Genomic DNA, 27,786 nt, shown 5'->3' with positions numbered 1-27,786 from the left:
ACGTCAGATTTTACTTTTTGTAGCAGGTTAGGGGAATTTACGCAGCAGGTTAAAATAATTAACGTAGCAGGTTAGGATAATTAGGTTAAGGTTAGGAAAAGTGTTAGGGTTAGCTAAAATGACAAAAATTAATTTGACATTAATTTGCCAAAAGCTATCTTCCTTTTTTAATTTGTATTTATTTATTTATTTTATTGGAGAAAAATCAGCATACATACAAGAAGTATACAAACAGACAATGATAACATATGCCAGGGGGTACAACAAATGACAGATTATACAAAGACCTTAAAAGATGCACACATATTGATTGTTTTATCAGCTTTCTTATTAGAATAATGTATAATGGTCTTAATGTACTGCTCATATTCCTTATAGAAAACACAGAAGAGTGTTTTTTTTATTAGTGAATTTACATTTATGAATATTACATTTTGCCATTAGCACAATTCGATTTATAAGGTCAAATTGTTTTTCTTTATCTTTATTACAGTTAAGGAAACCGAGCAGCACATTCTCCCATAAAGAAAACAAAAGTCATCAAGGATATTAACAATTATACAACTGTGAATATCTTTCCATAATTGTTTTACATGTAGACGATGCCAAAATAAATGTGAAACTGTTTCTGGATGCTCAACACAAAAAGTACTATCAATGTTAATGTATTTTTTGTCTGTCTTCCTTCCAGCCATGACCTGTTAACAAGGTGACACACCAATATAACTCCTCCACATTTACTGGACTGAACAATACAGAAGAGAACCTCGCCCAACAGTTGTTTTTCTTCTCTTCAAGACCGATTATCCATGATATTGATCAGATACTCCATTGGCCTCTCTAACAATTAAAATAAATGTCTTTAAAAAATGGAAGGCAGTCAGAAGGAGGCAAGATCAGGTGGGACCATTCTAGCCAATGAGAGGGCAAATACGCATGTGATAACAGGCACAACTCCAATATAAAGTTGTTGTTTTTTCGTTTTTTTTCTCAAGGTTGCCGGGATGTCACTGAAAACCAGCACCTGCTGGAGAATACAGATTGTGGGCCCAGTTATCCCTCTCGCTTCATCTCTTCCTCTCTGATATAGGGGATCTAATGAACAAAAATATAAACGCAACATGCAACAATTTCAAAGATTATACTGAGTTACAGTTTATATAAGGATATCAGTCAATTAGATTAAATTTAGATGAATTATTTAGGTTGTGATCTATGAATTTCACATGCCTGGGAATACAGATATGCATCTGTTGGTCACTGATACCGTAAAAAAAGGTAGGGGCGTGGATCAGAAAACCAGTCAATATCTGGTGTGACCACTATTTGCCTCAAGCAGCGCAACACATCTCCTTGGCATAGAGTTGATCAGGCTGTTGATTGTGGGCTGTGGAATGTTGTCCCACTCCTCTTAAATGGCTGTGTGAAGTTGCTGGAATTTGCCTGGAACTGGAACACGTTGTCGTACACGTCTATCCAGAGCATCCCAAACTTGGTCAATGGATGACATGTATGGTGAGTATGCAATTAATAGAAGAACTGGCCGATTTTCAGCTTCCTGGAATTGTGTACAGATCCTTGTGCCAAAGGGCCATGCATTATCATGCTGAAACATGAGGTGATGGCGGCAGATGAAGGGCACGACAATGGGCCTCAGGATCTCATCACGTATCTCTGTGCATTCAAATTGACATCGAAAAAATGTAACTGTGTTTGTTGTCCGAAACTTATGCCTGCCCATACCATAACCCCACCGCCACCATGGGGCACTCTGTTCACAACGTTGACATCTGCAAACAGCTCGCCCACACAACACCCTACACACTGCCATCTGACCGGTACATTTCAAAAATGGGATTCAACTGTGAAGAGCACACTTCTCCAGCATGCCAGCGACCATCGAAGGTGAGCATTTTCCTACTGAAGTCGGTCACGACGCTGGTGAGGACGACAAGCATGCAGATGAGCTTCCCTGAGACTGTTTCTGATAGTTTGAGAAGAAATTCTCCATTCGTTCAAACCCGGGTGGCTGGTGTCAGACGACGTGAGGCCGGTTGGACGTACTGCCAAATTCTCTAAAACGACTTTGGAAGCGGCATATGGTAGAGAAATGAACATGAAATTCTCTGGCAACAGCTCTGGCGGACATTCCTGCTGTCAGCATGCCAATTTCACACTGTGGCATTGTGTTGTGTGACAAAACTTAGTGTCTCCAGCACAAGGTGCACCTGTGTAATGATCATGCTGTTTAATCAGCTTGTTGATATGGCACACCTGTCAGGTGGATGAATTGTCTTGACAAAGGAGAAATGCTCACTAACAGGGATAGAACATTTCTGGGATCTTTAATTTCAGCTCATGAAACATGGGACCAACACTTTACATGTTGCTTTTATATTTTGGTTCAGTATAGTTTCAGGAGTTTATTTTACATAGCTTACATTCTCCTGGTAGCCTGCTGCCACAGGCAACTGCCCAAACAAAGAAAACACCAAGATGAAGCGTCTTAATAGGGCGTTGGGCCACCATGAGCTGCCAGAAATCAAATCAAATCAAATGTTATTGGTCACATACACATGGTTGGCAGATGTTAATGTGAGAGTAGTGAAATGCTTGTGCTTCTAGTTCCGACCGTAACAACTACCTAATACACACAAGTGTAAAGGAATTAATAAGTACATGTACATATAAATATATGGATAAGCGATGGCCGAACGGCATAGGCAAGATGCAGTAGATGGCATAGAGTTTATTTTACATTTATTTCACCCAGTGATCGGTTAGCCGCTCAGATAGCTGATGTTTAAAGTTAGTGAAGGAAATATAAGTCTCTAGCTTCAGCGATTTTAGCAATTCGTTCAAGTCATTGTACAGTATATACATATGAGATGAGTAATGTAGGGTATGTAAACATTTATAAAGTGGCATTGTTTAAAGTGACTAGTGATATTTTTATTACATCCAATTTTTTATTATTAAAGTGGCTAGAGATTTGGGTCAGTATGTTGGCAGCAGCCACTCAATGTTAGTGATGGCCTTGAGATAGAAGCTGTTTTTCAGTCTCTCGGTCCCAGCTTTGACAAACCTGTACTGACCTCGCCTTCTGGATGATAGCGGGGTGAACAGGCATTGGCTCTGGTGGTTGTTGTCCTTGATGATCTTTTTGGCCTTCCTGTGACATCGGGTGGTGTAGGTGTCCTGGAGGGCAGGTAGTTTGCCCCTGGTGATGCATTGTGCAGACCTCACTACCCTCTGGAGAGTCTTACGGTTGTGGGCAGAGCAGTTACCGTACCAGGCGGTGATACAGCCCAAGAGGATGCTCTCGATTGTGCATCTGTATAAGTTTGTGAGGGTTTTTGGTGACAAGCCAATTTTCTTCAGCCTCCTGAGGTTGAAGAAGCGCTGTTGCGCCTTCTTCACCACACTGTCTGTGTGGGTGGACCATTTCAGTTTGTCCGTGATGTGTACGTCGAGGAACTTAAAACTTTCTACCCTCTCCACTACTGTTCCATCGATGTGGATAGGGGGATGCTCCCTCTGCTGTTTCCTGAAGTCCACGATCATCTCCTTTGTTTTGTTGACGTTGAGTGTGAGGTTATTTTCCTGACACCACACTCGAAGGGCACTCACCTCCTCCCTGTAGGCCGTCTCGCGTTGTTGGTAATCAAACCTACCACTGTAGTGTCGTTGTCACGCCCTGACCTTAGAGATCCTTATTTATTCTCTATGTTTGGATAGGTCAGGGTGTGACTCGGGTGGGAGAATCTGTTTTCTATTTCTTTTCTGTTTTTGCTAAGTGTGGTTCCCAATCAGAGGCAGCTGTCTATCGTTGTCTCTGATTGGGTATCATATATAAGTTGTGATTTTCCTTTTGGGTTTTGTGGGTAGTTATTTTCTGTTTAGCTGTTTTGTTGCCTGACAGAACTGTGCACTTTTGTTTTTTCTACTTTGTTATTTTGTTGCGGTGTTCAGTTTATTAAAAATCATGAACGCCCACCACGCTGTACCTTGGTCTCCTTCTTCAACCCACGAGAGTTGTTACAGTCGTCTGCAAAGTTGATGATTGAGTTGGAGGCGTGCACGGCCACAAGGTAATATGATCCTTGACTAGTCTCTCAAAGCACTTCATGATGACGGAAGTGAGTGCTACGGGGCGATAGTCGTTTAGCTTCCTTGGGAACAGCTTTGATGCACCTTGGCATAAATTCTACATGTGTCTGGAACTTCCTGTGGGGAAGCACCCCATACTTTCAATCACAGGAGGTTGGCGGCACCTTAATTGGAAAGGATGGGCTTGGGGTAATGGCTGGAGCGGAGTAGGTGGAATGGTATCAAATACATCAAACACAAAGGGGGCGGAGATCAGAGTTTCTTATGAGAATTCTACCATCTGTTCTATTGACCAACGTACAATCACTGGAGAATAAACTGGATGAGCTCCGTTCGAGACTATCCTACAATGGGACATTAAAAACTGTAATATCTTATGTTTCACGAGTCGTGGCTGAATGACGACACAGATAATATACAGTTGGCTGGGTTTTCCGTGCATCAGAAGGACAGATCAGCTACCTCCGGAAAGACGAGGCGTGGGGGGGTCTATTTGTCAATAACAGCTGGTCTATGTCAACAATGTCTAATATTAAGCTTGTCTCGAGGTATTGCTTGCCTGTGGTAGAGTACCTCATGAGAAGCTGTAGACCGCACTATTTTCATCTATATTTTTCATAGACGTCTATTTACCACCACAAACCGATAAGGCCATAAGCAAACAAGAAAATGCTCATCCAGAAGCGGCGCTCCTAGTGGCCGGGGACTTTAATGCAGGCAAACTTAAATCTGTTTAACCTCCTTTCTAACAACATGTCAGATGTGCAACCAAAGGAAAAAAACTCTAGACCACCTTTACTCCACACACAGAGACGCGTACAAAGCTCTCCCTCGCCCTCCATTTGGAAAATCTGACCTTAATTCTATCCTCCTGATTCCTGCTTACAAGCTAAAACTAAAGCAGGACGTACCAGTGACTCGCTCAATACGGAAGTGGTCAGATGACACGGATGCTAAGCTACAGGACTGTTTTGCTAGCACAGACTGGAATATGTTCCGGGATTCATCCAATTCATACAGGACTAAGATTGAATCCTACTACACCGGCTCTGACGCTCGTCGGATGTCGCAGCGCTTGCAAACTATTACCGACGACAGAGGGAAACCCAGCCGCAAGTTGCCCAGTGACGCGAACCTACTAGACGGGCTAAATGCATTTTATGCTCTTTCGAGGTAAACAACACTGAAGCGTGCATGAGAGCACCAGCTGTTCCGGACGACTGTGTGCCAACGCTCTCCGTAGCCAATGTGAGCAAGACCTTTAAACAGGTCAACATTCACAAGTACGCGGAGCCAGACGGAATACCATGACGTGTACTCAGAGCATGCGTGGATCAACTGGCAAGTATCTTCACTGACATTTTCAACCTCTCCCTGACAGAGTCTGTAATACCTACATGTTTCAAACAGACCACCATAGTCCCTGTGCCCAAGAAAGCGAAAGTAACATGCCTAAATAACTAGCACCTACGTATTTGTAGGTTTTCTTTTTAGCTTTGTTCATGTTTGAGTGAGTGGGAACTAAACAACGAAAATCATCTCGTACAAGGCAGTCAGACGGCAGGGACAGCCAGGCACCTGTAACATGTGCGTTGAGAGTCGGGAAGCAAGTTCAGGTAGTGAGTGTTTTAATAAATAAATGAAACAATAAACACGTAACACAACCAATGCACAGACATGAAAACAGAGTAAATAATACCTGAGGAAAGAACCAAGGGGTGTGACAGATATAGGGAAGATAATCAAGGAGATGACGGAGTCCAGGTGAGTGTTATGAGGCGCTGGTGCGCGAGACGATGGTGACAGGTGTGCGGGATAATCAGCAGCCTGATGACCTAGAGGCCGGAAGGGGAGTTGTGTCCAAACGTATATATATATATATATATATATATATATATATATATATATATATATATATATATATATGTTGTTTTTTTTGTAGATTTTTGTTGGATACATCTTAATTTTTTCAAATACTACTAAATGGGGTTAAAGTTAACTGAATGCATTATTATAATATTTTCCAGGTTGTTACAGTGTCTCTCTCCACCATAATATGAAATCATGGGAAAGCACGATATTCAATTGATTTATTAATACCTTTCTTTAAAACAACAACAATGTAAAACTGGTGCACGACAACGTCTGTCACAAGGGCCTCTCCTGCTGTGACAATTCTGCATAAACATTCCATTTTCATAACATTGAGAGACATCCAAGCATCTCATTAAGATAGAAAATAACATTACAACTATAGTAAAGCAAAAATAGTAAAGTCTGAAAAGAAAAGCATTCAACACACAATGCACATCAAAATAAATTGATGAATTAATTAAAAAGTATTCCACAATTTCCATTTTCTTGTTTTGGCATATCTTGATCAAAAACAGGAAAAACTGATTCTTAAGAAAAGTCAGAGTAAAAGTGACAGTGCATGTGACTACCTCAAACGCTCTTAACTGTCAGACATGGGTAGAGAGTATCACGTATATTGAAGTTACAAACTCATCTCAGTGAGCGTGGTTTGACATATGACTAATTTGGATGGATGCTCGACACTAAGACTAAGGATAGAATTTAAATGTAATTTCTGCCACATTTCAGTTGAACATATCAAAGTCTGGATCGAGTAACAGATCATATAACTAACATACATGTGGACAGTTATCATACCAGATATATCATCACGTTTCTAGAGATGACAATTTACTGATAGGTCGCTTTGGAGCTAAAACAGAGAGTTGTTGTTAAAAAGAAATCCTGTCTAATTATAATAAGAACGAGTTGGAGAGATATTTAATGTCAGTCACAGGAAAACATGAGGGAGAATATCAAAATGAAATAGGCCCCCATTCGAACCCTCCCAATACATTTCAATATACTTTACAATATGGAGATGGTAGAAGTTCCTCTGTTTTTACATACTGTACACATTGAATTAGAACTGATGTGAGGCTGGTGCTGGAGTAAAAATCTGCTCTGAAAAGACTTTACAAATTCTGCGTCTCAAATGGCATCCTATTCCCTATATATAGTGCACTACATAGGGAACACGGAGACAAAAGTAGTGCACTACATAGGGAACACGGAGACAAAAGTAGTGCACTACATAGGGAACACGGAGACAAAAGTAGTGCACTACGTAGGGAACATGGAGACAAAAGTAGTGCACTACGTAGGGAACACGGAGACAAAAGTAGTGCACTACATATGGAACACGGAGACAAAAGTAGTGCACTACATAGGGAACACGGAGACAAAAGTAGTGCACTACATAGGGAACACGGAGACAAAAGTAGTGCACTACATAGGGAACACGGAGACAAAAGTAGTGCACTACATAGGGAACACGGAGTCAAAAGTAGTGCACTACATATGGAACACGGAGACAAAAGTAGTGCACTACATAGGGAACACAGTGACCATTTGGAAGCTCTGTCCTGAAGAAACCTTCGAGATGTTGTCATTCCTGCAGCTCTTCCCCCACACTGGGCAGTCGGGCCAATGGGTCACGAGAGTGGTTTACAGGAGACTAGCCCAATGAAACATTCAATGAAAGGTGTGCCACACGCCACTATTCAAAACAAAACAGCCTAGTGAGGTCACCCCTACTGCACAAAACACCGGTCTCTCTGCAAAATATAAATCTCCAAATATTTGTAAGGGTCCAAGTACTCGACCATGAGGTACTCCCGTACACCTGCGTCAACTTGGGCTCTTGTTCCATTAGTGCCTATAGACCAGAGGTAATTTGATGGACAGGTGTTGATATGCACAACCTCGTAACACTATAGTTGGGAGTCAACTCAGTCCTCGTCATGTTGTCTTTATAAACATAATCAGAAAAGAGTACAGACATGTAGAAAACAGGTGAAAGGAAATGAATACTAAGCACACCAAATTATATATTTTTGTTATATCTGTCCCATTCTTATCCCTCTGTGGTCAGTTGTCACACCAGTCGTTATCCACCTGAGGGGCATGGGGACTAAAGGGCCAGAACAGAAACAGTTGGTCTGAAAATGGCCTTGGCCCGGGGGGGGGGGGAAAGTTATCCAAAACACTATGATGATCCTCATTCAAATGCTACCAAGGAAACATAGATTTTTGCATTTACAAGTTCTCATTTTAGAACGGCTGATCCACAGGAGCCGAAGGAAGGAGGGATGGAGAGAGGAGAGGATGAAGAAAGGGTACCTGCCTCTGACTGACGTCTACAGTAGGACGTTGACTGTGTTTGTTTGTCAGGCTTTGCTGCCAATTTACTGGGTTCCTCCTCCTCCCTTTGTTGATCTTCATAAGCTCACCCTCTTTTGTTATTTGCCACATCTCAAAAAAAGAGGAGCACTTACATCTCCTCATCTATATTGGAGGTTCAAAGATCAAGGATGGGGGGGATTGGGAAAGCAGGGATGGGAAAGCACCACGGAGGAGTCCGTCGACCACCTAAAGAGATTGCTTTGATTCCCTCCACATCCAACATGACCTCTATTGTTGCAGCACTGACTTCTCCAAGACATGTCAAGAAACTTCATCTAAATCGCCATTGGAGAACAACCCTGGGATATCCAGGATTTATTTGATCTGAGATCCAAAAATGGTATCTGGGATCGGAAAATGGGATCTGTTATGCCAAAATGGTGAGCTCTCATTGGTCAAAAATGGAGTCAATCAACCACCGTGCGCGATGTTGGTGGAGAATTAAGATTAGATTTCAGGGAGGACCTACAACTGTCTGTATGTCCTATGACTGCAACTGAGCCTTACAGTAAGAAGATCTGTGAAAAGTGTGGGGCAAAATCTCTGGGCATCTGAGGTATCAGCAACTAACATACACTCTTCTCTACTTTACTCTAGTCTACACAGGTTGAATAGTATTAATATATTCTTAATTATCTCCCTGAGAGAATACTCAGATCTGCATCCACAATACTAACATAACCTAATGTGGGTGTAGACAATGGCACGGTTTTAGAGGCCCTCCTCTTGGCTGCAGAGACAATAGGAGGGCCTCTAAAAGGAGGGCCTCTTTTGCTGTTGTATAGCTAATTTCATGCAATTATACACATTTTGTCATGGGGCTGAGAGGAAATTTGCTGTTTTAAGGCTAATTTCATGTAGTTCTACACATTTTCCCATCGATTATGCTGTGTTTTTATGACTCAAACAAAATCAATGTGGCCCAATGCCATAGTTTTTATTTAGGTGATTGTTAGTTCTCATAGATAATAAAAATATATATTCTCCATTATCTTTTCTACATCTGTTATATCTGCTTTTAGTCATTTACATTTACGCTGAGAACTTTTTACCATCCTGAAAATTATATATTTTTCAATAAAACATAATTCAGTCTTATTTTTCCTATTTTTTCAGTGGCGGCCACACTGCTATGGAGCTTGTTGTGTCTAGGTCATGGAGCTTGTTGTGTCTAGGTCATGGAGCTTGTTGTGTCTAGGTCATGGAGCTTGTTGTGTCTAGGTCATGGAGCTTGTTGTGTCTAGGGAATGGAGCTTGTTGTGTCCAGGGAATGGAGCTTGTTGTGTCTAGGGAATGGAGCTTGTTGTGTCTAGGTCATGGAGCTTGTTGTGTCTAGGTCATGGAGCTTGTTGTGTCTAGGTCATGGAGCTTGTTGTGTCTAGGTCATGGAGCTTGTTGTGTCTAGGTCATGGAGCTTGTTGTGTCTAGGTCATGGAGCTTGTTGTGTCTAGGGAATGGAGCTTGTTGTGTCCAGGGAATGGAGCTTGTTGTGTCTAGGGAATGGAGCTTGTTGTGTCTAGGTCATGGAGCTTGTTGTGTCTAGGTCATGGAGCTTGTTGTGTCTAGGTCATGGAGCTTGTTGTGTCTAGGTCATGGAGCTTGTTGTGTCTAGGTCATGGAGCTTGTTGTGTTTAGGTCATGGAGCTTGTTGTGTCGAGGGAATGGAGCTTGTTGTGTCTAGGTCATGGAGCTTGTTGTGTCTAGGGAATGGAGCTTGTTGTGTCTAGGTCATGGAGCTTGTTGTGTCTAGGTCATGGAGCTTGTTGTGTCTAAGGCATGGAGCTTGGTGCCTCCAGACCATAAGAGTACTGTAAGCCGTTTTTGCAAGCCTGAGTTAGATGCAGCATACAGGGCTTTGTCTTTTGGTGGGACGAACAAACAGAACCATTGGAACATGACGGTAAGAGAAATGGGCCCAAAACAATTATGTGGTCGAAATTCAGTAGAATGAAAGAGCTGAGAGCAGTTAGGTCTTGTTTCTTTTCAATGCCTGTCAATTAATTTGGTCCATCATTACCACTGTCCTTGCCCCTGATGACTTGTGTTGGTTCTGGGATGTTGGTCGATGAAATTACACGGAGGGAAGAGATTAAATTATGCCGATAATCCACATTTTTCCCAGATGCTGATCAAAAAGAGGTTGCTATTCCAAAGGGTTTGGAGGGATGATAATAATGGGGTAATACTTGCTATGAGTCTTTTTACCCTGTTTCCATAGAAACACATTTTCTTGTGTATTTCTTGGAACCAGACTTCATATACAAAGAGGGGAAGATGAAAATCTGTCTGGATAAAAATATGTAGATTTTCATATAATACACCTGCCGCAAGCATTATCATCATCAATAACTGAATTACCTTTGTTACAGTAATATTATGTGATAATTAATTAATACTGTATATCATTTATTATTTTCCCAGAGTTTTATAAAGCTGATAATATTATTCATTTTTATCGTAGTTCTCTTCAAACAGACATATGTTCTCTTCCATTTCCTTTCTATTTTTACAAACAGCTGGATGGAGCCTCCACTTCAAGACCGATGGTTGGACCTGAAGAGCTGAGGTGGACAAGCAGAGGAGAGGAAGGGGAGGAGGGGAAGGTTGGGGCGGATGCTCAGTGGAACAGTTGGACACCATATCGTGGATCCTTGGTCTCCCGGATTTCAATCTGGGGAAAAAAGAAAAGCGAAAGGTAGAGAGAGAGAGAGGAATAAGGAAGTAACAGGAATGGATCTGGTATGAAATAAGGCTAGAGAGAGAGAGAGGAATAAGGAAGTAACAGGAATGGATCTGGTATGAAATAAGGCTAGAGAGAGAGAGAAGAATAAGGAAGTAACAGGAATGGATCTGGTATGAAATAAGGCTAGAGAGAGAGAGAGGAATAAGGAAGTAACAGGAATGGATCTGGTATGAAATAAGGCTAGAGAGAGAGAGAGGAATAAGGAAGTAACAGGAATGGATCTGGTATGAAATAAGGCTAGAGAGAGAGAGGGGAATAAGGAAGTAACAGGAATGGATCTGGTATGAATTAAGGGTAGAGAGAGAGAGAGGAATAAGGAAGTAACAGGAATGGATCTGGTATGAAATAAGGGTAGAGAGGGAGAGGGGAATAAGGTTATTAGATCAACTCCCAGAGCTGACAAGGTAAAACTCTGTCGTTCTGCCCCTGAACAAGGCAGTTAACCCACTGTTCCTAGGTCGTCATTGTAAATAAGAATTTGTTCTTAACTGACATGCCTAGTTAAATAATGGTAAAATAAAAAAATACAGCGGATATGATATGTCTTGGTGGATTTGAAGGGATACGCATGAAACATGAGTCACTGTCAGTAACTGAGGTGTGGAATATGAAAGAATCTTAAAAACAAAGAAACATACAAATGTAAGGTCATTTAAAGGTCACAGCTGAGTACATTTTCTCTGACATTTCAGACCAAATAGCTAGAAACAACATTTCATTATGTTTTTGTATGGGACCATCTTGTATATAACTTTTGTTATGTTTGATATTTATACCGGTATATTGAGTAGGATTCAGCACTACGACAGTAATAACCAGTCACTGCGCTACAGCACATAACAAAATCTGATGTGCCTCAGAACATGCATCTGGTCACCTTGTTTACATGCAATTGTCTTTTTGCCTGGTTATAAAAATAGTGTTTACATAAAAGAATATGCATGTGCTTGACTTGTTTTGTCCTCAACGCTTTGCAGAAAACACACAAAGAAACCAAGCTGACGTTTTCAAACGAACAGCCATTAACATTCCATACAAAACAGCTACATTGCTTAATGAGCAAAGTAATGAGTCAATTAATTAAACCCACATTGCGTGTCACACCCTGCCCTAACTCCACATCGTTAGTCCGCTTGGACCTGAGACTACATGAACTTCCTGTTTGTGACTCAGTGTGCCTGGCGGTGGATAATAACAGCTGTAGCACTTTGCCGTGATGACTCTTCCTCTACGCTATTTTAATGAAAATCAGATTATGCCAAATGTGAGTCCAACAGGGGCGGTGCTGAAAGTTAATAGGTGGAGGGGAGGGAGGGAGGAGAAAAAGGGCATAGTGTTATTAATCTGTTCAGAAGCCCAGCTCCACCTCCTCCGCCCGAACAGTTGTCACATTTGGCTAGGCCACATGAGGCACCAACTGGAACATAACCAACCCCCCCCCCCCCCCCCCCCCCCCCCTGTCCATATTAGGAAGAGGATGTGAACAGAGTGGTACCTAGATGTCTATTTTCTGTCTGTATTTTTCGACGTGCTAATTGAGGAGTTGGCTTTTAATATGAAAGCATCACGAGCAGGAACCATATGAGGAGAGGTCGAGGGAGGGAGGAAACAAAACACCAGTACTACTCGTTACAGAAGTGAGCAGATCAAAACATCTGAAACAGCAACAAACAGGTTCCTGGTGCATGCTAGGGTTCGTTACATGCACATTGGTTGATTGAGTGGTCATATTCCCCATCATATTGATTAAATGGGGGAAGTTGATTGGTCTTACTCTGTCCATCTTGAGGGTGGAGCCAAGGTGGAGATGCTGGAGGGGAGGAAGGTAGTATTAGCCCTGTGCATCATCACGACAACAATAGGTACAGCTATTGTCTACCACACCCGATTACTTCTGTCACCTGACTAGCATCTATAGCACTAAACAAACATACAGTGGGGCAAAAAAGTATTTAGTCAGCCACCAATTGTGCAAGTTCTCCCACTTAAAAAGATGAGAGGCCTGTAATTTTCATCATAGGTACACTTCAACTATGACAGACAACATGAGAAAAAATAATCCAGAAAATCACATTGTAGGATTTTTTATGAATTTATTTGCAAATTATGGTGGACAATTGGTGGCTGACTAAATACTTTTTTTGCACCACTGTACATATTTCTAGTCCACTATTATGGAGAAGAGGTGCAAAAAACATAGCCAACCAGTGCCTAGTAGTTTGATTTTATTGGATGATTTATGGGACAAAACTAGCCTATCTATATCCTCTATGATAGTTCAAGTTCTTACTGCGGCCTTGAGTCAAAATGACATGGATGAGTCCACTCATTAACCCAGCGTTTCCCAAACTCGGTCCTCGGGACCCCAAGGATGCACCTTTTGGTTTTTGCCCAAACAATACAAGGCTGATTGAAATGATCAAATCTGGATGATTAGATTATTATTTGAATCCGCTGTGTAGTGTTAGGGTAAAAAAATATTAACGTGCACACCTTGGGGTCCCGAGGACCGAGTTTGGGAAACCACCTTTTGGAGTGCTGCATAGCATCCAAATTAGGAAGTTGTCAGATCTCAGACAAAACACCCTATCACGACCTAATATGGATACTGTACTGCTGACTAAAATGCATTACAAAAATGATCCAAAATCTCTTTGTGGAGCAGTGTCGTCAGCTCACTACAGTATATTAGATACCAGCCCTCTGTCTCTCTCCATATCGTAGGCTGATTCTATCATTACTTTCACCACCTGACGAGGACAGTTGTCTCATTCTACGTGCAAATAAAAAGGCCTTAAGCTTTCATTTCGTCCGTTTTTATCGACTGAGGCATTTTTATTGACTGAAGTCAACGTTTTCAATGTAGAAAATCTACTGTGGGCAAGGAGTTCATTTTTGCACTCGTCTAATAGAAAACCTTACTCTGATGTTACTGTCTCTCCTTGAACAACGATAACCTTCCCTCCTTTTCATCCTTAACCAAGAAAGAGCCTTTTTCCAGATCAAGCTGAAAACAGTTCTTAAAATACCCTAACATTAAGTATTCACATATTCAAACACAATTCCTTTTCATTGTGAGACTTTTTTCCCAGCACATTAAAAGTTCCTTTTCTGTGGAATACAAAGTGGTGGACACGTTTCTCCCCTTGAGCATCACTACTAGTGCTTTTAACACTTCATTTTTCATGGGCCCCGGTGCTACTGCTCACAGCTTACATATTTGTGTTTATGAGAGCTTGTTAATGGGACTCCGCTCAAAAATAGGCTAGCATTTTCCTCTCCCTTTCTCTTTCTCAATTTAAGCAGCTTTATTGGCATGGGAAGCATATGTTTACATTGCCAAAGCAAGTGAAATAGATAATAAAAATTAACATTACACTCAGAAAAGTTCCAAAGGAATAGACACATTTCAAATGTCATATTATGTATATATACAGTGTTGTAATGATGTGCAAGTAGTTAAAGTACAAAGGGGAAAATAAATTAACATAAATATGGGTTGTATTTACAATGGTGTTTGTTCTTCACTGGGTGCCCTTTTCTTGTGGCAACAGGACACAAATCTTGCTACTGTGATTATACCTCATTCCTGTGGGAGTGCATCCTGCCCCAGGATCTACTCTTCTCGCTAATCCACCTGGTCAGCAGAGGTCACTGTACACACCACATACACGACCACACAGCACAGATACCTTACAATCACAACACACCACAGATCACAAACAGTCAACAGCAGTTTGACTTACCCTGGACACAGCGAAATCTGTGAAGACAGAAGTGGAATTGTTTTGAGTCAACCTTCTTCAGTAGGATTGATATTGATGTGAATGGGAGTGGGGGATGATTTTTGACTGCACATGTATATTCTATCCAAATTTGTTTTTCTAATTTTGTCTTTTTTGGGGTGAATTTCATAATATGGTCATACATACAGAAAACCATAACCTTTAACCCTTATCAAGACAACCCCCTTTTACAACAAACATACAGAGAAACTGATTAAATAGAAAATAGTAGAACACTGATAGAAAAGGAGATGAGAGAGGCTGAAGGGAGGAAGACTGTTGCAGACCACTGATCCCTTATACACTGAATAGACTACTACAATGCTCTACTTTCCGGCTACCCGGATAAAGCACTAAATAAACTTCAGTTAGTGCTAAATACGGCTGCTAGAATCCTGACTAGAACCAAAACATTTGATCATATTGCTCCAGTGCTAGCCTCTCTACACTGGCTTCCTGTCAAAGCAAGGGCTGATTTCAAGGTTTTACTGCTAACCTACAAAGCATTACATGGGCTTGCTCCTACCTATCTCTCTGATTTGGTCCTGCCGTACATACCTACACGTACGCTACGGTCACAAGACGCAGGCCTCCTAATTGTCCCTAGAATTTCTAAGCAAACAGCTGGAGGCAGGGCTTTCTCCTATAGAGCTCCATTTTAATGGAACGGTCTGCCTACCCATGTCAGAGACGCAAACTCGGTCTCAACCTTTAAGTCTCTACTGAAGACTCATCTCTTCAGTGGGTCATATGATTGAGTGTAGTCTGTAGTCTGTGCCGTGGCGGAGGTCTTTGTGGGCTATACTCAGCCTTGTCTCAGGATGGTAAGTTGGTGGTTGAAGATATCCCTCTAGTGGTGTGGGGGCTGTGCTTTGGCAAAGTGGGTGGGGTTATATCCTTCCTGTTTGGCCCTGTCCAGGGGTGTCCTCGGATGGGGCCACAGTGTCTCCTGACCCCTCCTGTCTCAGCCTCCAGTATTTATGCTGCAGTAGTTTATGTGTCGGGGGGCTAGGGTCAGTTTGTTATATCTGGAGTACTTCTCCTGTCCTATTCGGTGTCCTGTGTGAATCTAAGTGTGCATTCTCTAATTCTCTCCTTCTCTCTTTCTTTCTCTCTCTCGGAGGACCTGAGCCCTAGGACCATGCCCCAGGAATACCTGACATGATGACTCCTTGCTGTCCCCAGTCCACCTGACCGTGCTGCTGCTCCAGTTTAAACTGTTCTGCCTTATTATTATTATTCGACCATGCTGGTCATTTATGAACATTTGAACATCTTGGCCATGTTCTGTTATAATCTCCACCCGGCACAGCCAGAAGAGGACTGGCCACCCCACATAGCCTGGTTCCTCTCTAGGTTTCTTCCTAGGTTTTGGCCTTTCTAGGGAGTTTTTCCTAGCCACCGTGCTTCTACACCTGCATTGCTTGCTGTTTGGGGTTTTAGGCTGGGTTTCTGTACAGCACTTTGAGATATCAGCTGATGTACGAAGGGCTATATAAATAAATTTGATTTGATTTGATTTGAATATACCAAATATTATGAACACTTGCTGTTTCCATGACATAGACTGACCAGGTGAATCCAGGTGATCCCTTATTGATGTCACTTGTTAAATCCACTTCAATCAGTGTAGATGAAGGGGAGGAGACAGGTTAAAGAAGGATTTTTAAGCCTTGAGACAATTGAGACATTGATTGTGTATGTGTGCCATTCAGAGGGTGAATGGGCAAGACAAAATATTTAAGTTCCTTTAAACGAGGTATGGTAGTAGGTGCCAGGCACACATACACAATCCAAGAACAATGTCAAGAACTGCAACGCTGCTGGGTTTTTCACACTCAACAGTTTCCCATGTGTATCAAGAATATGCTGTTCCTTTTTATTATTACTTTTTATTGTAGTCTACTTGGTAAATATTTTCTTCTTCTTGAACTGCACTGCTGGTTAAGGGCTTGTAAGTAAGCATTACATGGTAAAGTCTACACTTGTTGTATTTGGCGCATGTGACAAGTAAAGTTTGATTTGATTTGAATGGTCCACCACCCAACGGACATCCAGCCAACTTGACACAACTGTGGGAAGCATTGGAGTCAACATGGGCCAGCATCCCTGTGGAATGCTTTCGACACCTTGTAGAATCCATGCCCTGACGAGTTGAGGCTGTTTGGTATACTCAGTGTAGACTAAATGTTGTTGACATAAGCACAGGGGGCAGACTTTGCTATGTTTCAGGGGGTTTGGGTTTAAACAGACCCTCAACAGCATTTTGAAACAGGCGCCCAAATCGCTAAGTCCGCCCCTGCATATGCATTTATTACTGTTTATGTTTATACAGAGCTTAAACATGTTTGGTAATCTGTATGTAGAGTCCTTCCTTATACTAACTAATGTCTGAATGTAGGCCACAGACACCACATCACAGTTCTGTTCAAACAGTTCTGTGTCTACTTATGCACAAGCCCAGTGTCAAATTCAGAGTAGTTCAATATGATAATAATAATGGGAGGAAATCCAATTTTGCAAAGAAAAGTATACATTATGGTATAAAGTGCCTTCAGAAAGTATTCATATCCTTTGACTTATTCCACATTTTGTTGTGTTACAACCTGAATTCAAAATGGATTCAATGGTTTTTTTCTCAAACCATCTACACACAATACCCCATAATAACAAAGTGAAAACATGTTTTTAGATATTTTTGCTAATTTATTTAAATTAAATACAAAATATCTAATTTACATAAACATTCACACTCCTGAGTCAACACTTTGTAGAAGCACCTTTGGCAGCGATTACAGCTGTGAGTCTTTCTGGGTAAGTCTCTTAGAGCTTTCCACACCTGGATTATGCAGCATTTGCCTGTTATTATTTGTTTTAATTCTTCAAGCTCTGTCAAATTGGTTGTTGATCATTGCTAGACAATCATTTGCTGTTAAAATACAATACTAATAGTTATACTTAACTGGAACAAACTGATTGAAGCAAGATGCTTTTTGAGGCAAACACACTCACACAGTTCTGGGTTGCTCATCTACAGCAGGAAGTGGTCTCCTACCTGTGTCACGGCTTCCAAACAAGCAGGACGAAACTGATCGAAAAATGAATACCACAAAATAATCACACACCACAAACAGAAAAACAAGCCTGCACAAAAGCTGGCGGGCCTACTGGGTTTAAATAGCCCACAACCAAAACACCAAACAGTTGCAACCAATCAGACACAACTAAATGAAACAGGAAAGGGGATCGGTGGCAGCTAGTAGGCCGAGCGCCGCCCGAACAGGAAAGGGGATCGGTGGCAGCTAGTAGGCCGAGCGCCGCCCGAACAGGAAAGGGGATCGGTGGCAGCTAGTAGGCCGGCGCCTCCCGAACAGGAAAGGGGATCGGTGGCAGCTAGTAGGCCGAGCGCCGCCCGAACAGGAAAGGGGATCGGTGGCAGCTAGTAGGCCGAGCGCCGCCCGAACAGGAAGAGGCACCAATTTTCGGCAGGATTCATGACAACCTGACTGAGAAAGCAGGAGATGGTCCAGTTTGGCACCACATACCTATGTGAGTCAGGGTTCTCAACTCTGACATACTTAGAAAACAAGAACAGAAACAGTTTCAAGGCTGAGCATGATGTCAGTGTTGTACTGTCAAAAACAGAGCCCAGAATAGACATGTTGCTGTTAAAATACAATACATATTTTTTTATTCTGAACTGGAATAAACTGATTGATTACATCACACAGATATAGAAAATGACTGTTTGTGTGTTTCCTGATCTATATCTGTGTGATGTGATCAATCAGTTTATTCCAGTTCAGAATAACAAATACGTATGTATTGTATTTTAACAGCAACAGTTCCAACCTAGACTTTCTTTCAACAATAATGTCTACAGTAAATGTACAGTAGGCCTGATCATTTTTCATCTGTACTGTTACTTAGGGTTGCACTATCAAAAAGCCTGTGTGTGTGTTCTGTTATTCATCTGTGTGATGTGATCAATCCGTTTATTCCAGTTCAGAATGAAAATTATTTATTGCATTTTAACAGCAACAGTTCCAACCTAGACAGATATGTAAGTGTTTTAATGGGGGAAAATAAACATTCATACATATTTATATGGATATTTCAATTAATTGCCTTTTGTCTATATTGCATTTGTTTTAGGCACAAGGGCAATGAAATGTACAGATATTTATGTATAGTTGCATATTTTCCTAAGCTTGGGTCCCAGGAAAACACAGCAATTATCATTTGGGTCCCAGGAAAACACAGCAATTCTCATTTGGGTCCCAGGAAAACACAGCAATTATCATTTGGGTCCCAGGAAAACACAGCAATTCTCATTTGGGTCCCAGGAAAACACAGCAATTATCATTTGGGTCCCAGGAAAACACAGCAATTCTCATTTGGGTCCCAGGAAAACACAGCAATTATCATTTGGGTCCCAGGAAAACACAGCAATTCTCATTTGGGTCCCAGGAAAACACAGCAATTCTCATTTGGGTCCCAGGAAAACACAGCAATTCTCATTTGGGTCCCAGGAAAACACAGCAATTCTCATTTGGGTCCCAGGAAAACACAGCAATTCTCATTTGGGTCCCAGGCTGAAAAAATGTAAGAACCCCATGCTTTAGTGCCTTGTTGCAAACGGGTGCATGTTTTGGAATATTTGTTATTCTGTACAGGCTTCCTTATTTTACCTCTATCAATTCGGTTAATGTGGAGTAACAACAATGCAGTTGATCCATCCTCAGTTTTCTCCTATCACAGCCATTAAACTCATAACTGCTTTAAAGTCACCATTGGCCTCATGGGGAAATCCCTGAGTGGGTTCCTTCCTCTCTGGCAACCGAGGACACCGATATCTTTGTAGTGACTAGGTGTATTGATACACCATCCAAAGTGTAATTAATAACTTTGCCATGCTCAAAGTTGATATTCAATGTCTGCTTTCTTTATTTTTACCCATCTACCTATAGGTGTCCTTCTTTGTGAGGTATTGGAAAACTTCCCTGGTATTGTAATTTAATCTGTGTTTGAAATTCTCTGCTCAACTGAGGGACCTTACAGATAATTGTATGTGTGGGGTACAGAGATGAGGTAGTCATTAAAAAAATCATGTTAAGCTCTATTAGTGCATACAGAATGAGTCCATGCAACTTACTACGTGACTTGTTAAGCACATTTTTACTCCTGAACTTATTTAGGCTTGTCATAACCAAGGGGTTGATTACTTATTGGCTGAAGACATTTCAGCTTTTCATTTTGTATTAATTTGTAACCATTTCAAAAACCATAATTCCACTTTGACATTATGGGCTATTGTGTGTAGGCCAGTAACCAAACAAATCTAAACGTAATCCATGTTAAATTAAAGCTGTAACACAACAACATGTTGAAAAAGTGAATGCACTGTATTTCACTGCTATCGCTGGTTAAACCAATTGTTTATCCCCAAGGGTTGTTGAGTGAGACTATTCCTCTTGGCTGGCTCAAATAGGTTTTGTCCAAATTCTGGCCTCCCGCGGTGAGAACCTCTAGGAGATCTGGTGTGGGAAACGAGAGGGAAACGCTCAGAATATTGTGGCTGGAAAATATCCCTCGCAATCCATCGGACACACAAACATGTCCACATCTGCTCGTTAATGCGCCATTGTATCTAATTCAAACAAAAATATAATTTAGGCTACTTTTTCATGTATATTTGTTTTCAAATTGCATTCCAGGGTGTCATATTTTCAAGACCGAGAAAATACCAAGTGTTCATGTTGCAAAGAAACGAGCCATGATGCTGTGAATGAATCTATTTCATCTGATCAATTTATGTCAAGGTATTCCAACATTTCTCTGCCTCTGGTCTTGTGGGTTGGTTTAATTAACCCTGCAAATGAACACTAGCAGTGAACATGTGTCGGCACTAGTTAGCCATGATGCTAATGGCTCCCTGTCTCCGGCTAGTGTAAAGGGTTGCGCAGATCGAATCTGGTATCAGAGAACTGGCCATCACCCTAAATATATCTTCTTTAAATACTCTGACAGTAGTAGTTCCTGCTTCCGAGCCGGCCTGTCAGAGTAGAGATCAAGTGTGGTTTAAACTTACTCAACCTATGTTGATTGTTGGCGCCCGAACTGGTCCCAGCCTCCAGGCGCTCCCATTGGCAGGTGTAGTTGTTACTGGGCAGAATATCTATGCGCTCATACCCTAAATACCGTTATCTCACATCTGGTTCTTGTTACTGCTAAGTTTGAGTTCTAACAAAAGACAGTCTGTTTTAACTGCCTACGTGTTGTACATGTCTCCCACAACTACAGATGCCTCAACACCAACCTCCACAACCACACTGCAACCCCCCTACCTCATCGTGTGCAAGCCCAGACGCACCCTTCCACATCCTTTACCCCCTCCTTGAACCAGATGAAACAAAATTAGCATCCAGTGGATGGATGATGGGGAGAGAGAAAGATTAATCGAGGGGGAATGATCGGAGGAATATGAGAGAGAGAGAGAGAGGAATATGAGAGAGAGAGAGAGAGAGAGGGAGGAATATGAGAGAGAGAGAGAGAGAGGGAGGAATATGAGAGAGAGAGAGAGAGAGAGGGAGGAATATGAGAGAGAGAGAGAGAGAGGGTAGAATATGAGAGAGAGAGAGAGAGGAATTTGAGAGAGAGAGAGAGGGGGGGAGGAATATAAGAGAGAGAGAGGGAGGAATATGAGAGAGAGAGAGAGAGAGAGAGAGGAATATGAGAGAGAGAGAGAGAGAGAAGCCTCCTGTTGGATTATGACACGTAACCATGGAAACATATTAGAGGGCTATGACGGGGTGTTGCTGCACAGTCGATAGCATGCGGGGGGGGGGGGGTGGGGGTGTTGTTAGACATTTTTCTTAATGCAGTTTGACACACTGTCTTCTCCTGCCTCTGATCATGCTACAACATCCCTCATCACGATGCCACCAATATTTTTGGTAAATCGTAAAAAATATACTGATGCACCAAATGTAGATAGAGCAACGTTGCCTCGTTATTCAACTCTAGAACACAGAAATATTTCATAGACAAAGGTTTTGTAAAGGGAACAGTGAGTAGATTATTAAAAACCTGGATGATGTAATGCACCCGACATCACAATGCATTTCACAGAAACTGAAATGCAATATAAAATATGTATGAACATGTGTCTGTCCCCTTGGTACACAAAGACTTTAAACATCACAATTTTCAAGTCCAACAAGCAGGAAAACCAGCCCTGGCTGTGCAATCTACAAGAAAAACAGTCCTGACCTGGGATAGGGTTCCCCCTGCGGTGATGCATTGGCTTTCCTCATGTAACAGGCATGAGCTCTCATGTCATTGTGGTAGCTGTAGTTAGTCGTTTTCATTTTGAAATAGTTTTGGATAGCTAGCCTTTGAGCTGAGCTAGCTACATGGTGGCTTGTTTGTGCCAAAAGTTTTACTCAAAACATTGAAACTTGATTTTCAATGCAATAATAAAAAAGAACAGGGCTGCTTTTGAAATGTAATTAAAACATAACTACATAGCACTTTGTAAACCCAGTACATTGCTTGATATATGAAAACAATTAGCATTAGCCACTGGTGTCTCAATATATAGAAATAATAAAAAAGAATATACTGTCATGAAACAGCAGGGAGCAGGTCTCAAACCCTCAACCTTCTAGCCCAAGGTCCGACAGTGCCGCAGAAGCATGCTCGTGTGGCAGAGTCGATTTCCACGCTTATAAACCCAGGGTCGTTACAATACAGTATATGCCATTTAGCAGACGTTCTTATCCAAAGCAATTTACAGTTATGCATGCATTCTTTTAATAACCTAGCCCATCTGGTCAATACCTTAATTTTACGATCCTGCTGCCAAAATGTGGTAACAAATAGGAATTTTGACGCATAATTCAAAGAAAAGCTGTTAGCCTAGATTAGCATTAACCTAGCTGTTAGTCTAGATTAGCATTAACCTAGCTGTTAGTCTAGATTAGCATTAACCTAGCTGTTAGTCTAGATTAGCATTAACCTAGCTGTTAGTCTAGATTAGCATTAACCTAGCTGTTAGTCTAGATTAGCATTAACCTAGCTGTTAGTCTAGATTAGCATTAACCTAGCTGTTAGTCTAGATTAGCATTAACCTAGCTGTTAGTCTAGATTAGCATTAACCTAGCTGTTAGTCTAGATTAGCATTAACCTAGCTGTTAGTCTAGATTAGCATTAACCTAGCTGTTAGTCTAGATTAGCATTAACCTAGCTGTTAGTCTAGATTAGCATTATCCTAGTTGTTAGCCTGGATTAGCATTATCCCATTTGTTAGCCTAGACTAGCATTTGGCTAACTGTTAGCGTAGATTAGCATTAGCCTAGCTATTAGCCTATAATAGCATTAGTCTAGCGGTTAGCTTAGAATCATTAGCGCCTCACCTTTCTGTTCTACTTTGAGCTGCTCCTCCAGCTGGAAGTCATTCTGCCGGTTGCCCAAAACGAAGGCCAGGAAGGAGAGGATGAGGGCGTCCATGATGCCAACGACGGCCAGCATGTAGGCCCAGCGCACGGAGCAGTTTCCCAGCGTGTACTTCCCTGTCTTTTCGCCACACATGTCGCGTACCACCTCCGCATCCCAGCCATCCGGGAAGATCATACAGCCCAGGAGCAAACACACAGCTATGGGGAGAGAGGAGTTCTAGTTTAACGACCACACTGCTGCTGTATGTTTTAGCGTACTTGAGACAGGGTGAAGTACGCTATACATACAAAAGTATGTGGACACATCTTCAAATTAGTGGATTCGGCTGTTTCAGACACACCCATTGCTGACAAGTGTATAAAATCGAGGACACAGCCATACGATTGTTTATCCCATGTGTAACTCTGTGCTGTTTTTGTCGCACTGCTTTGCTTTATCTTGGCCAGGTCGCAGTTGTGAATGAGAACTTGTTCTCAACTGGCCTACCTGGTTAATGCTGCAGTAGTTTATGTGTCGGGGGCTAGGGTCAGTTTGTTAAATCTGGAGTACTTCTCCTGTCTTATCCGATGTCCTGTGTGAATTTAAGTAGGCTCTCTCTAATTCTCTTTCTCTCTTTCTTTCTCTCTCTCGGAGGACCTGAGCCCTAGGACCATGCCTCAGGACTCCCGGGAATGATGACTCCTTACTGTCCCCAGTCCACCTGACCGTGCTGCTGCTCCACTTTCAACTGTTCTGCCTGCGGCTATGGAACCCTGACCTGTTCACCAGACGTGCTACCTGTCCCAGACCTGCTGTTTTCAACTCTCTAGAGACAGCAGGAGCGGTAGAGATACACTCAATGATCGGCTATGAAAAGCCAACTGACATTTACTCCTGAGGTGCTGACTTGTTGCACCCTCGACAACTACTGTGATTATTAGCCATGTTCTGTTATAATCTCCACCCGGCACAGCCAGAAGAGGACTGGCCACCCCTCATAGCCTGGTTTCTCTCTAGGTTTCTTCCTAGGATTTGGCCTTTCTAGGGAGTTTTTCCTAGCCACCATGCTTCTACACCTGCATTGCTTGCTGATGGGGTTTTAGGCTGGGTTTCTGTACAGCACTTTGAGATATCAGCTGATGTAAGAAGGGCTATATAAATACATTTGATTTGATACTTGCCCCAATGCATAGTTCCAACTGTAAAGTTTGGTGGAGGAGGAATAATGGTCTGGGGCTGTTTTTCATGTTTTGGACTAGGCCTCTTAGTTCCTGAGAAGGGAAATCTTAATGCTACAGCATACATTGACATTCTAACCGATTCCGTGCTTCCAGCCTGTTTCAGCATGACAATGCCCCCCGTGCACAACGCAAAGTTCAAACAGAAATGGTTTGTCGAGATCGGTTTGAGAAAGCCCTCACCTCAACTCCATCGAACACCGTTGGGATGAATTGGAACGCCGACTGCAAGCCAGGCCTAATTGCCCAACAACAATGCCTGACCTCACTAATGCTCTTGTTGCTGAATGGAAGCATGTCCCCACAGCAATGTTCCAACATCTAGTAGAAAGCCTTCCCAGAAGAGTGGAGGCTGTTATAGCAGCAAGGGGGGACCAACTCCATATTAATGCCCATGATTTTGGAATGAGATGTTCGACAAGCAGGTGTCCACATAATTTTGTTAATGTGTAGTTTTGGGGAAGTGGGAAATATTATGAAGTGTACAGATTTAGAGGGGGGTGAGGAGGATAAATGAAGTGTACACTAGAGAGGGGGTAAGGAGGTAGATTCAGGGGGTATGGAATGGGGGAGTAGTATAGGGGGGACAGCGCACGGGAACGGTGTTGTGTTGGGAGGGTTAGGTGAGATTTAGGCAACAACATTTTGGGAGTAAGGAAAGAGTACAAAATAAGGGGACATGGAGCAAAATGGAAAGCGATGGAAAGAAATCAAGTTTTTTTTAAATGTGACACTGCATTTCACATCGTAAGTCAACCCTCATTGTCAATGGAACCGCTTCGCAAGCATCCCTTCTGCCTTGCTCTTACACTCAACCAAAGCTGAGCCAGAGGGAGAGAGAAAATATTAATAACGAAAACAGCAGGAAGAGGAAATGTTCATCCAAGGCTCAGTGGAGAACACTGACGTTGCAGCTGAGCCCAGTGAAAAAGCCCCCCAGATAAAGAGGTGTGCATCTGTCCTTTGCCACAACACACAGTCATTTATTATACGGTTCAAGCTGCCGCTGTATGTTTTAGCGTACTTTGCTTGAGGCAGGGGCACTATATATTTGATTCCTGCGGCCAAAGGGATCAACTTGAAGCAGAGATACACTGCTGCACTTGCACTGTTTGTGGAACGTGAAACCGGTGTGAAATGGCTAGCTAGTTAGTGGTGTGCGCTAGTAGTGTTTCAATCGGTGACATCACTCGCTCTGAGACCTTGAAATGCTTGTTTCCTTAGCTCTGTAAGGACCAAGGTTATTTTTTGAGCAATAGGTAAAGATGCTTTGTGGCTGACTGTTGTCGATGTGTGCAGAGGGTCCCTGGTTCAAGGCGAGGAGAGGGATGGAATCAAGACTGTTACATTTGATACTGTTGACCCGGATCACTCAGTTGGGCTTTTTCATTCAATAGGGGTTTCAGTACATTTATCTAAAGCCATCCCTTTAAATACGGTGTACCTTTAAGTTAGAATTTTGTCGTCAGACTAGAATATATTGAGAGAACAGGTTCAGAATATTAGGGATCAATGAAATAAAGACATCTAAATATATGCATCTAAATAAATAAAGACATCTAAATATACGAGCGCCGATCTACGGGCGCCGTACTACGGGCGCCGATCTACCAGTGCCTATCTATGCTGTGGAGGTAGAAGGTCCTTTGATCCACTGCTGTCACACACACTCACACACCGAGGAGGAGAGGAGGCAGAGCGCTTTTTTTATTATTGATAATGAAGAAGAGGGAGAGAAAAAGATGGTGAGAGGAAGGGAAGGTGGGAGGGATGGAGGGAGGGTATGTGGGAGGGAGTGAAGGTGGGGGAATGGATGGAGGGAGGGAGGGAGGGAGTGAAGGTGGGGGAATGGATGGAGGGAGGGAGGGTATGTGGGAGGGAGTGAAGGTGGGGGAATGGATGGAGGGAGGGAGGGAGTGTATGTGGGAGGGAGTGAAGGTGGGGGAATGGATGGAGGGAGGGAAGTGGAGGAACAGAGGGAGGGAGGGAAGGTGGAGAAATAGAGGGATGATGGGAGGGAGGGATGGAGGGAGAATGCCAGAGTGAAAGAAAGCCTCAAAGGAGTAGGAAAGAAAGGGAGGATGAAAAAATGATTGGCATAGAAAGGATACAGTCAGAAAGGAGAGCGAAAATGTGGAGAAGAACCCCAAAAAAGAGAGGGGAAAGAGATGGAACAATTGTGAGAAAAATAAGATAGAAGGATATTTAGGGCGTCTGATATGAAGAAGGACGTGATATTGATTCAGATTCATCATTACTATGACCCCCCCGCCCCCCCCCCCCCCTCCTTTCCTCTTCCCCAACCTCATATACTGTACCTCCCTGAAATTGATTCATAACATTGTGTCCTATGGGCATCTGTCCCCTTTGTCTGGAGCAGGATTTACAACTGTTCTTCGGTCACATAACAAGGAGAACTGGCCCTCGTCTTTCCCTGCTTTCATTTAGCCACACACACACACACACACACACACACACACACACAAACTCACACATGCACAACAGACACATGCAAACATAAGTGTACTGTAGAAACACACACACACATACACACAAAATCTAATAATTAAACACTAGATACACAACAGCAAACACCTTTATTTTTCTGGCCTGATTAGCATTTTAATGACTGAGTTTCAATTAAAACCACCATCGTAACGGGTTGCTTTCTCACGCACTATTCATCATGCCCTGGGGAGCCACTTCATCTCTTTCTCTCTCTCTTGTTCTTTGTTTGTTTGTTTCTTTCTCTCGCTACACTAACCACAATGTATTCCACTTTGGTGAACACAAATAAAATGTTTATTTCAGTGTAGACTAATAATAATAAAAAACTAATAACCGATAATATCCTCTAGACTCAGGCATAACATTTTAGAAGTTATATAAGTTCATTAGATCACACTGGAATGGTGTACTAGTAACGTTATATTAGTTCATTAGATCACACTGGAATGGAGTACTAGTAACGTTATATTACTTCATTAGATCACACTGGAATGGAGTACTAGTAACGTTATATTAGTTCATTAGATCACACTGGAATGGAGTACTAGTAACGTTATATTACTTCATTAGATCACACTGGAATGGAGTACTAGTAACGTTATATTAGTTCATTAGATCACACTGGAATGGAGTACTAGTAACGTTATATTAGTTCATTAGATCACACTGGAATGGAGTACTAGTAACGTTATATTAGTTCATT

At 42.1% G+C, this 27,786-nt stretch overlaps 1 protein-coding gene across 5 annotated transcripts in view; it reads right to left on the bottom strand.

The window, feature by feature from the left end:
• Positions 1–27,786, bottom strand: part of LOC110528514 (LHFPL tetraspan subfamily member 4 protein-like) — a 71,996-nt gene that overhangs the window by 17,589 nt on the left and 26,621 nt on the right. The window contains exons 2-5 of one of the 5 annotated variants that reach the window (XM_036984096.1): positions 23,316–23,555; positions 14,860–14,876; positions 12,888–12,923; positions 7,402–11,448 (exon numbers count right to left, since the gene is read on the bottom strand). In XM_036984096.1, coding sequence (XP_036839991.1) covers positions 10,813–11,448; positions 12,888–12,923; positions 14,860–14,876; positions 23,316–23,555 — 929 coding nt within the window. In that variant the 3' untranslated portion in view covers positions 7,402–10,812. Of the gene's footprint in view, positions 1–7,401; positions 11,449–12,562; positions 12,924–14,859; positions 14,877–23,315; positions 23,556–27,786 lie in introns of those variants that run through there. The other 4 variants (XM_021610619.2, XM_036984098.1, XM_021610622.2 and 1 more) reach the window with 4 other exon arrangements.

This window comes from Oncorhynchus mykiss, chromosome 7 (assembly GCF_013265735.2).
Source record: "Oncorhynchus mykiss isolate Arlee chromosome 7, USDA_OmykA_1.1, whole genome shotgun sequence".
Lineage (NCBI taxonomy): Eukaryota > Metazoa > Chordata > Actinopteri > Salmoniformes > Salmonidae > Oncorhynchus > Oncorhynchus mykiss.
The sequence above is the reverse complement of the archived record's forward strand: the minus strand, read 5'-3'. Positions and strand labels throughout refer to the sequence as shown.